At 33.9% G+C, this 12,385-nt stretch overlaps 1 protein-coding gene across 1 annotated transcript; it reads left to right on the forward strand.

Moving 5' to 3' along the window:
* The first annotated feature begins 420 nt into the window (after window positions 1–420).
* On the forward strand, window positions 421–4,670 carry LOC18586643 (glucomannan 4-beta-mannosyltransferase 9-like). The gene is made up of 9 exons (XM_007010135.3): window positions 421–1,216; window positions 1,337–1,435; window positions 1,600–1,852; window positions 2,679–2,789; window positions 2,892–3,028; window positions 3,434–3,547; window positions 3,648–3,847; window positions 3,972–4,166; window positions 4,297–4,670. Exons 1-9 carry the CDS (start codon window positions 881–883, stop codon window positions 4,457–4,459), a joined length of 1,608 nt encoding a protein of 535 aa, XP_007010197.3. The 5' UTR covers window positions 421–880; the 3' UTR covers window positions 4,460–4,670.
* The last annotated feature ends 7,715 nt before the right edge of the window (window positions 4,671–12,385 follow it).

Below are 12,385 nucleotides of genomic sequence, written 5' to 3' on the forward strand. Positions count from 1 at the left end.
AACAACAAATGATTTCAAACATATTGAGCTCCTAATTCATAAAAACAATGTGATTCACACTGAATGCTATTTTATTTTTGCTATATTTAATATAACCAAAACTAAATCCAATTATTCTTTTATTGTATCTAAAAACCTTTTATTAATTTATATCAAGCTTCCTAGCTTCTTCTTTCGTGACCCAAGGTGATTGAAAGTGATGTCTAAACTCGTTTTGGGTTAGTTACAGATTTATAAATTAAACAAAATTTTAAAGGGACACATTAATTAAATTAAAATATGGAGTTGTAAATCGAAAGCTGCAGGAATTCGACTTTCATTGCCGGTTTAAGATCCGCAGTCCCTTTCCTTTTGACCAACTGTTCTTTGTAATTAAATTTTGTTATATATTTATATATATAACAACACAGGCTGCATTCTAGCATCATCTCTTTAGCCTCTCTTCTATAAACAATTTGCTAGGTAAAGAGGAGAGCATAGAGAGTCGACACCCCCCAAACCCAAGCTTTGTTTGTCTCCAACTCTCTTTTCAATTAGAATTTCATGCTTGCTTTGTTGTATTTTTTTGCCCTCTTTTTCTTGTTTGTATAGCAAGGTTTGAAACTTGGATCACCTTCAGTTTTGTGATCATTCTGGAAGTGGGTCTGCTGCTGCAATGGAGTGCTTTAGATCTACTTACTGACAAAAGTCCAGCTTGCTGTCTCCTACATTGCCTATACGTAACTCACAAGCAATAATCACAGCTCTTGAAACCAAATATAGATTCGTGTTCTTTTCGCAAAGCCAAGCTACTCCTTTATAACTAAAGCACGTATAGTAACACCATAACGTGTGGTACTTTCTCAGGCAGGCTCCTATTTGTCCATACCAAAGAGCTCTGATGGACCAGATATCGGAGACGTCCAGGACCATGATTCCAGGCACATTTCAGGTCAGTCAGGATGATATTACAGGCCAAGTTGGGTTGATTTGGCAGCAAACAAAAGCGCCATTGATCGTGCCTGTCTTGAAAGGTATGGTGGTTTTGTGTCTGGCAATGTCAATAATGCTTTTTGTTGAAAGGGTGTATATGGGAATTGTTATAGTCTTTGTGAAGTTGTTTGGGAGAAAACCTGAGAAGATGTACAAATTGGAGCCAATGAAGGATGATGTTGAGCTTGGTTATTCTGCTTATCCCATGGTTCTAGTACAAATCCCAATGTACAATGAAAAAGAGGTGAATTCTTTGCTTTGTTAATTCTTATATTATTCACCTACTCACCTTGGTCAGTTTAAGTGTCTATTTGTATATATAAAACGTTAAATTTGCTTATGATTACTGTTTTATTGTACACAGGTTTATCAGCTATCAATTGGAGCTGCATGTGGGCTGTCATGGCCAGCTGATCGGATCATAATTCAAGTGCTCGATGATTCAACAGATCCTGCCATTAAGGTTCTGTCAATAACCCACCTCATGGAATTTTAAAGTAACTATATATGCCTCAAGTTACAGATTTGGAAAATGTTACTGTTTCCTCGTGAAAAATTGTAGCCACCCAAAACTGATATTACCAGCACTTAACACGATTTTTGATGTGGGTTTCTGAAATGCTACAGACCCTGGTGGAACTAGAATGCCAAAGATGGGCAAGCAAAGGCATAAACGTAAAGTACGAAATAAGGGACAACAGGAATGGATACAAGGCAGGTGCTCTCAAAGAAGGCATGAAGCATAGCTATGTCAAACAATGTGACTACGTGGCTATTTTTGACGCTGATTTCCAACCTGAGCCAGACTTCCTCTGGCGCACCATCCCGTTTCTTGTCAGCAACCCTGAAATTGCACTTGTTCAAGCACGTTGGAAATTTGGTAACCTTTATTAACTCCTTTTTTAGACTTGATTAAACTACTTGTGCTTTGATTATTGCCTGACTTTTTTTTGTGTGTCGGTGGTCCTTCCTGTCTGGCTCTTTTGTTGTTTCTTGGCCACGAGATGTATGGTCTACCGCCCTTCTTATTTTCCTTTTAAATTAAGGTTTAATGATATCATTGGACGGGAACAGAATGTTGCCAGGTGTGGAGAGGTTGGTGGGGCAAACTAGTGTCATGTATGGCAACTGAAGAAAGTTAAAAAAAGAAGATGTCAAAACTGGCAATTAAATATTTCTGCATGATCAATATTCAATTAGGATGTAAACTCTTGATTGTTTCCAATGGCCAACCCTGAAAGAGAGTAATGCTTTCTTTGATTTGTCATTGGAAGAGAAGGCTCTTAACAATAACACCCGCCTTTGGATAAAATTAAATAGACATAGGCATCATTCAAAATGACATGACGCTGATACATTCAACATGGATTACTTTGCTAGATGCTAGACTGGTCTTTCATTTTCAGATGATTTGACTGTCAATTCATTTTTATTAGAATAATTTTAATTCAAATTATTCATAGTGGATCTTTGTTGTCGTGAAACTTTAGATGAAGAAATCAACTGTGAAAATGAGAAATTCATTTTGATTTTTTATCAGTGATTAGTTCCTAGAAGAAGCTTTTTGTTTTTTGAAGGAAGCCATGGAAAAGTGATTCTTCTTTATAACAAAATGGAGTAACACGTAAATACAAATCAATGAATTGATGATTGTGTGATAATTTGGATGCTATAATGATCATTGTGACACTTGGTTTCTGTTTCAGTCAACTCAGATGAATGCTTAATGACAAGGATGCAAGAGATGTCATTGGATTACCATTTCATAGTGGAGCAAGAAGTGGGGTCTTCAACCCATGCTTTCTTTGGTTTCAATGGTAAACAATCTTCACAAAGGCATTAAAGTTTTAAGTCCTTTAATAAAGAAAATTTCTATGCATATCAGTCATGGTTATAAGAAGCCAGATTATATTCTGCAGGGACGGCAGGTGTCTGGAGAATTTCGGCACTCAATGAAGCCGGGGGATGGAAAGACAGAACAACAGTGGAGGACATGGATTTGGCTGTCCGAGCTAGTCTTAAAGGCTGGAAATTCGTTTATGTCGGTGACCTCAAGGTATTGTTATAATCTTAATATGATTATAGTACTGTTGGAAAATTTTTTAATAATACCTGGTAAATGTAAAAGCTATTAGCCACCTTATCAGGGAAAAAGAGAGCAATCTGTTTCGATCCTGTGAAAGCTGTTCAACTTTGTATCTAAAAGTGGGGCTTGTTTTAAAAGATTGTTATTGGAAGTTGAAATCGATGTGGCTGAAACTAAATTGTCAGCAGTTGAGATCTTAGCAAATGTTTAATCAGTTTGAAAAAATTTTATTACGGTTTGTTTGAAGTGAAAATAATCTCATCATCTCCAGAAGCATGCGAGATTCAAATAGTTGTCTGATATCAAAATTGTTTTTCAGATTTCTTGTTTACCAAATAGATTCTATTTGACCTTCTTATTATTGGCTTATTTTAGGTGAAAAATGAATTGCCAAGTACTTTCAAGGCCTACCGATACCAACAGCACAGATGGTCATGTGGCCCTGCTAACCTCTTCAGGAAAATGGCAATGGAGATCATAAGAAATAGGGTAAGATACCAACTGATTTATGGGTGCAGAATTTTAAACCAATCAGTTGTTTTGCCCATATATAGTAACCTAACACTCACTAACCTGCTGTTTATTGCAGAAAGTTTCTCTCTGGAAGAAGTTTTACGTGATCTACAGTTTCTTCTTTGTCCGGAAGATTGTGGCTCACCTTGTCACATTTATTTTCTACTGTGTTGTTTTACCGGCAACTGTTTTTGTTCCTGAAGTCGAGGTTCCCAAGTGGGGAGCTGTCTACATTCCTTCTATCGTCACTCTTCTCAATGCTGTTGGAACTCCAAGGTTATTTTCTATTCTGAACTTGCTTTCCCTGCGTTTCCATCAGTCTACAGCAATGAAAAATGCTGTCAAGGTTCCATCCTGGTCAATCACTTAAATTTTAAACTCTGATTATATAATGTTGCAGGTCATTGCATCTACTGATTTTCTGGATTCTTTTTGAGAATGTCATGTCTCTACATCGGACTAAGGCAACATTTATTGGTCTGCTGGAGGCAGGGAGAGTGAATGAATGGGTTGTTACAGAGAAATTGGGAGACGCTCTCAAGACAAAATTAGGTGGAAAAGCTCCCAGGAAACCCCGCATCCAAATTGGAGAAAGGTAATTACCTACTCTGAATCACTTTACAGCGACTATCTTCATTCAATTTAGCATCAACTAATCCTTAGCACAATACAAGCTTAACACATTTCCTAAATATATTTCCTGCTTGATGGTTGCATATAAACAGAATCCATTTGCTAGAGCTTGCTGTTGGGGCATACCTCTTCTTCTGTGGCTGCTATGATCTGGCTTTTGGAAAGAATCGCTACTTCATATTCCTATTCCTGCAATCTATCGCCTTCTTCATAGCCGGTGTTGGTTATGTTGGAACCTTTGTTCCAACCTCTTAGCAAAATCAATCAAACAAAGAATCATCTCCGAAGTCTTATCATTCCCCTTCTGTCTTCTCCATATATAAGACACTTCAATTTCTTTGATTGTTATTAATTTTTTTCTTTTAATTCAAATTGTTACAGTTTTTAGATTATTACAGAAAGGGTGGTCATTCTTTTATGCTGAGCATAAGTGGATTTGAGCAATCAAGTTGAATTGTAATTTTCTCTTGTACAAACATGTTCAAGAAAAATGAAAGCAATTACGGGGAAATATCTTAATATCAAGGACCAGGATCCAATCTATATAATTACTTTTCCTTCAATGTATACTCAGAGATCAATTTTTCATCCCAGGGAATATAATTTGCTGCTAGCATATTCAGATTGTATAATGAAAGGCTTAAAACCAAATAAGCCCCTGAGCTATCAACAATTAGACAACTGAATCCTTCTTCTATTGTGTCAAATTAGAGCCCTTCTACTTTAGCCTCATCCAATAGAAGCCATTTTTGCTACACTTTTGTAGGCTTAAGAGGAAAACATTTTAAAAACCCCATCTTAATTCTTCTGAACAAGTACAATTTTGAAGGATCACAAGATTTGAATGTCAAGTTTTTGAGAGGGCCATTAAGTCAAATATTCAAATTATTAAAAAATCTTACTTCAAGATATTCTTCAGGAGCCACATACGTAAGAAAAACTAAATAATTTATATATATATATATATATATATCTAAAAATCAAAATAATCAACTTATAATTACTCTTATTTAAATTGCACTTGTCCTTTTCTCTTTTGCTAGAAAATGGACTGGGGCTTAAGCTTGCTATGAATTCTATTACTCTCATTCTATTGCTATGAATATGTCAACCTTGGAGCTTCCCTCTTGTCATCGGATTGAGCTTTTGTTTTGATATCTAAAGATCTTAAAACTTATCTGCACGTTGGTTAACTCTTGCTATGTGTAACTCTATCTATCCGTAGTTACTAGTTGCCTTGCTTTTTTCTTTTTTTTAAAAGGCAAGAACATTTCATTGAAAGAGCCGGCAAGGGGTTGCTAGACAAAATGCAGAGAGGGTAGAGAATTATCCGTTCAGCTGCTAATCCCCTATTACAAAGCAACAAGTCCCCTGTTATAAGGGTCCTAAATGGCAACACAGTTTAGCCACAAAAACACAGGATAAAAAACAAAGGGGCAGAAAATATTCATGCCCACCTGTACATGCAAAATTGTCACGTCCAAAACTTGAGGCATAACAGATATAGCACACTTATAAGATATAATCCTCCAAACATTTAAAAGCTCAAAAAAACACATCTCATACAATTAACTAAAGGGGCCAATATCTTTGAAAAAGTAATGATTCATAAAAGCTAAATCTGTCTTCATAATTCAAAAGGGGCATAATTCAACAATGTTCAGAAGTAAGTTTCCAATACTATGAAACTAAAATGTCGAGATAAAGGCGTGAATAATTACTTCAAGATAATTCAAAGTTCATAACATTTAAACAGTCTTAAAACAATCCAAATTCATATGCTAGCCTATGAAACATCACTCTCCAAAATTTCCCATGTGCCTGACCAATTCACAACTTGTAAAAGAAATATGAATGGTGTGAGTACAACCACTCAACAAGTAACTGACATCCCCTCAGTTGGATTGAGCATACGTTAAAATATTTACACCAAAAATATCATTAATTGTATAGATATCAAAACAAAGTTTGGGTAATCTCATTCAGAATCATATTATTTCAAAGTTTCATTTTCAAATAACAGAACAAACATAATTTCACAATATTTCGGATTTTAGAGGTCTCTTGTAACATGCTATGACCACACTTACCCTTGTGGCATAGGTCATAATCATAACAGAAACCATAATTAATACCTGTGGCATGGGTCATAATTACATCAAAAACCACAATTAACCCCAATCGCATGAGTCATAAATATATCAGAAACAACAATTGGCTGCATTGAATATATATCACAAAAACTACTATTTTGTAACTGGTAATACGATTTGATATTGATCTCTAATAACAGAGGACATGTTTGACATGACCGACAATTAACCTCCATTGATAGGATCATAACATAGCCATACTAGGACAAAAAAACAAAACAAAATTTTTGATTACCCAAATTCACAAAATAGTAATATTCACTTTCACCAAAACATATATCGTATACATCCAATTTCTCATATTCATTTCAATTGAAATATTTTATGTTTGTATTCGTAAAGATATTCATATAAGTATAAATTAGACAAAATCATATTCAAATTTCAAAAATGAGAAATCACACTTTGTAAAATTCACATTCTAACCAAACATAGGAAAATCATATATATATATATATATATATATATATATATATATATATATATATATATATAGACATAAACACACATTTGTTATACATAATATACAAAATTCAAATCCACAAGGCTAATTTATAGGGTGTGAAAACACCAAAGGGATATTAGTCACTTACCTGGTTTGTCAAGTTCACTTTCAAGCAGCAATCAGAAAATTCTCCTGTAGTTGCCTAATATATCCAAAAAATATATATGTTAGTAGTATAAGCTCAAAGCAATATATACTACGAGGGGGATGAATTGGTATTTTCAAAAATTTTCTTTGCAAGCTTAATGAAAAATAACCCCTTTTTGAAAAACAAGTTTTCTTCTTGTGTAAAAAATAAACCAAGTTATTTTTCTTTAAAGCAAATATCAATTATAAACCACAAGGCATAAAAATAAATCAAGACACGAGGATTTTATAGTGGTTTGGCTTTCTCAAATGCCTACATCCACTCCCTTGGCTCACCAAGGAATTTCCAATCCACTAAAAAGATTTTTGTTTTCTAACGGGATTAAGTGATAACTTTTACACAATCCACAAAGGGATTCTTGCTTTTTAATGGGATCAAGTGAACATCGACTTTTTCATAGTATCAAGTGATAACCCATATACTAACTTTTTCATGAGATTAAGGGATAATCCTTACACAATCCACAAAAGGATTCTTACTTTTTAACGAGATCAAGTAGTAACCCTTAACAATGCCTTTTCATGGGAGCAAGCACAACCCATAAGTAGCTTTTAAAGGTTAAGCTATAACTTTTACATGTTGTGTACAAAATATAACAAGAATGCCTCTAACAAGGTTGGGTGCTAAGAAGTTTAAGCTTGGGTACAATGAGAAGGAATATTTTCTCAAGGATTTTCAAGTGAATGATTCTTCGAAGCTTGATGGAAGACTAAGATGAAGGCTAGAGAGGAAAAATAAGCTTTAGGATTTCTCTTTAGGGTTTTCCAAGTAAGTGCTAGTCTTCTCTCTTTTCCAAATGACTTAAAGGTAACTTTTTATAGCTGATGTGAAGTTTGGAATCGTTAAATACAAGCTTGAATCAAAGCTTAATGGAAGACTAAGATGAAGGCTAAAAAGGAAAAAATAAGCTTTAGGATTTCTCTTTAGGGTTTTCCAAGTGAGTGCCAGTCTTTTCTCTCTTTCAAATGACTTAAGGGCAGCTTTTTATAGCTGATGTGAAGTTTGGAATTGTTAAACACAAGTTTGAATCAAATCGGTCCATTGCTGAAGCTTCAAGGTCAACCACAATGCTCTTAGGGTCGACTATGTTCTTCAAATTTCTCAAATTAGGGTTTCATAGTTGAGAATAACCTTCCTCTACTCGATCTAATTCCCAATAGCGTGATTTTTGCAAGTTTGTCCTGTCAAAGTTGACTTTACAAGCATCAGGATCAATTATGTCTCTTCATTTCCCTCTTTTTCATGCATCAAAGTAGCTAGGGTCAACTACCATAATGCCAAGGTCAACTATGGCTGTGCTTTTCTCCAATTTTTTAGCTTTCTGGATTAGGTTCGACTATGGTTCTGTATACTTCAAGTTTTTCATTCTTTCGCCTTTGAATTGACTTGAGCTTCTCTAGGGTCAGCTTTTAACTTGTATCTTGAGGTTTCCTTAGCTTTTTGGCGCTTTTCTTCAACTATTTCTTCCTTGCCTTGTTCATATCTTTGTTTTCTTAAGTGAATATGCATTATTTGAAAGCTTTTATGATATTTTCTAATGATGCATGGCTTTTCAAAGAATTTTGTAAACTTAGGGTATTAAAAATATATTTGAGACAATTTCAAATATTTGTCATTAAGTTCAAGATAATACGTAATTTTTGAAAAATCAAAATATGACGTAACTTAAGGCTAACAATCTCTTTTTTTTTATATGACAAAAACATAAGTGAAGCCGGGGCGTTGTAAAGACACTTGGGTGTTGTGAAAGACACCAATCGTGGTGAGATTGAAAACCCTACTAAGGTGAATCACCAATCTTGGCAAGGTTGAAAACCCCTCTAAGGTGAAAAATAGTCAAAATCCCACTTTGGTTGGCTAGGCCAAATATACTAAAACCTCTTACTCTTTTAAAAGAGCTTAGAGAAATAAACACTCCTGCTTAAAAAAATATTATTTATTTATTCTCAACTCTGAATGTCTTACAACTAAGCTCAAGGGTCCTATTTATAGTATTATAGGCCCAAATCCTAATAAAACTCTACTTCATGCTGTCTAATACAATTAGAATAATTAATAAGAGATTTAAATAAAATAGGTGTTCTATTGCTAAATAGAACATGACTAGCTTAAAGTCCTAATACAAGTAAAAGAAGAATTTTATTATACCTATAATTCCTAAATAATAATAATCTAATATTATACTCTTGTATCATTCTCTCTAGGTTGGAGAAAAATCGTTTTCAAGATCCATATCTTCATCATGTTCTCCATAGTAAGGTAAGAGATCAGCTACATTGAAAGTTGTAGAAACTTTATAATCTCTAGGAAGTTTAATCTTGTAAGCATTCTCATTAATACGTTCCAAGACTCGGAATGGTCCATCAGCTCGAGGAGATAGTTTTGCACGAGACTTAAGAAAACGTTCTTTCCTTAAATGAATCCATACTAAATCTTCCTTTTTAAAACTAGCTAGCTTTTTGTGTTTGTTAGCTTGCTTTTGGTATCTGCTAGTCTGACGATTAGTGTCACGACTCGGTACTCTCTTCGAGCCCGTGACATCCGCCGCGATGTCTCAATAGACATTCATTACCCGAAATGTCAACCGAAACCTCGCAAGGCTCTCGCATTAATTTTACATATCCCCTGTGAGCAATAGTTACTAAATATCATGTTTTAAGAGAATATAAACTATTTTTAAATCAAAACAAACAAAAAAGAAATTTCTGCCACATAGGGGTATTTTGGTCATTTTTATTCAAAAATTTTGAAACCTGGTAAAAATATAGCATACGATCGAAAAATATACATTTCTTACCTAAAAATAATTTTAGTAATCTAAATCATCCATTTAAAATGAAATTATGGCTAATCAAACCAAATAAAAGTATTAAATAAAATATTCCATTTTCTTATAAAACAATATTTATAGAATCCTGCATAAATAATTTTTGTAGTATAAGAGTAAAATAAATTCATATATATAATAACTCACTAAACCAGATATACAAAAATATTCTACAGTGACATGTAGGCCCCGATATAATCGAAAATATGCAAGATTGTAGACCTTCGATTTCTAAGGATGCAAATCCAAAAGTAATCCTCGACAAAATCGGTTGTCTACAGACTGTCCTGAGCCTGAAATGGGTGAAAAAAATGGGGTGAGTTTTTATAAACCCAGTGAGTAAGCAAAGTTCATCTATAACATCTAAAGCCGAGTAAATGGAGACAGTTAAATCATCCCATCATAATATAATTCATAACATTCAAAACTCATTTTAATTCATATAAAATAATTACATTTCATAAAAAATAATCAGCAAGGCTTATGATTCTTTTAAAACTTGGCTTGTGCTAAAACTTGTACTCGGTGACACCTTGGCCCGAGCATCTAACCGAGTCCGCCAAGGCTATTAAAACAATATATACACATAAAACAAGTTTTTACATTTAAAAACATAGCCGTTCCTTGGCGTTGACTGAGTTTCACCCTCACGTGGTGGTTCGGCGTGAAGTGAACTCTAAACATACCTTAGGAGATACCCTCCGTGCCTCTCATACTAAGGTAAAATATAACGGGGTTTACCGTGCCCCTCTAATAGGCAGGTCCATGAAAACCTACCCACTGCAGTAAGCTAATCACTTATCCCACCAAATCAATAAAAATTTCGGCAATATGACATGGCTAATATGATATTACCCAACCTGTGTCACGGCAAAACAAAACAGTTTATATATTCCACACAAAACACAAATCTAGCCATTCATGCCATCACATTGTCATAAGCCACCAATTCAAACCATATATAAAAACACGAGTATATAGTATCCACTTACTCAATTTCCAAAACCAGTATTCAATTTCAAAACAAGTTATAAAACTCATTTCATTTAACCAACACTTCAATTTTAAAGCATAATAATTTACCATTTAAACTCATTATTCTTTTAAACATAAAAACGAGTAGAAACAACTTTAGATAGTTAAGATGAAAGTCTGTTACTCACAATAGCAGGAGTTTGGAGTACTCCTATTCTTGGTCCTTGGGTACGATATTTTTGCCCTTATCAGAGGGCTCACCACCTATACATAATACACGACAAATAATTCAATATATTTGTGTCAAACTGTTATAAAACTATTTCAGGCTCTATATGAATGCATGAAGTTGAATGAGAAATGTTCGGATAGTCACTTAAAGATGGTGTTCTACGTAGGTTCAATTGTGATCGGAATGAATTTGTATTCGACCTAATTTGAACTATACACCATTGATTTAACCAAAACATCCGATTCAACTCCAAATATATTCATTACACCCCAATAATCTAATACACCAAAGCATTACAATGAACTTGAATTTTGACTAACTTCACCATTTTTCGAAATTCATTCCGATTCCGAACTAACATACTAATCAATGTCTACACAATCTCATAAATCCATATATATATCATTAGGAATTAAATCCAAGTCCATTTACTATGATTTTCTCATTTTCCATCAAGCCATTTTCTAAAAGAACTATATTTTTCAATAACCGGTTTCGATATCCAACACCATAATTCATCAATTGCTAGCTAAATAACATGAAATACAACCAAATCCATCATCAACATGCCATATAGAAAATTTGGCCAAATGAGGGTGATTGAAGAACATGTGATTTTCTTACTTGTTTTTCCTTCCAAACATCACAAAATGACTAAAAACACTAGGATATTATGAAATCTAGCAAAATTCATCACCAAAACTTCTCTCTCTAGATTTGGCTAGCAAAGGTTCCCTCTTAAAAACTTAAATTTTAGTCATGGAGAATGAAAAAGAATGCATGGGAAAGGTAGATCACAAGCTAAAATTAAAAAATCTTACCTTTACTTGCTTGATTCCTTGAAATCTAACAATTTCTCTTGAATTTTTTTTTCCTTCCTAGGGTTTGTTCTTCTCTTTTTCTCTTTGTTCCCTTGCTTGGCCGGCCATAAGAGTGTGAATGTGAGGGTTTTAAGTGAGTTTATATAGGCAATTAAAATAATATTAAAACTTGACACTTGTCACCTTTTAATTGGTCCATGTTTAAAAACTTAATAATTAAGCATTTCATTCCCACGACATATAATCTCTTACTAAAAAAATAATGAGTGAAATTCATGAGTTTGACAAGTGTCATGGTGGTGTAAAATTCTAAAATTTCTAATTTCGTCCTCATGGACTCTCAAAATGACCGTTTTGCCCCTATGTTCGAAAAAATTCGAAATTAAAAATTTTCACTTCTCAAATTCAAATAATGCTCTAATTAGTCAAATTTAGTCAAAATATCATCCAACATTCCAATTTTACCCTTGGGTGACAAAATGACCATTTTGCCCCTACGTTATGAAAATTCCTAATTTGA

This window comes from Theobroma cacao, chromosome 10, assembly GCF_053813885.1.
Source record: "Theobroma cacao isolate CCN51 chromosome 10, ASM5381388v1, whole genome shotgun sequence".
Lineage (NCBI taxonomy): Eukaryota > Viridiplantae > Streptophyta > Magnoliopsida > Malvales > Malvaceae > Theobroma > Theobroma cacao.

Coding starts and splice junctions, on each gene's coding strand:
- LOC18586643 (XM_007010135.3), top strand. CDS start 881: ATGGACCAGATATCGGAGACGTCCAGGACCATGATTCCAGGCACATTT. Junction 3,029..3,433: donor TTTATGTCGGTGACCTCAAG/GTATTGTTATAA, acceptor GGCTTATTTTAG/GTGAAAAATGAATTGCCAAG. Junction 3,848..3,971: donor AATGCTGTTGGAACTCCAAG/GTTATTTTCTAT, acceptor ATAATGTTGCAG/GTCATTGCATCTACTGATTT.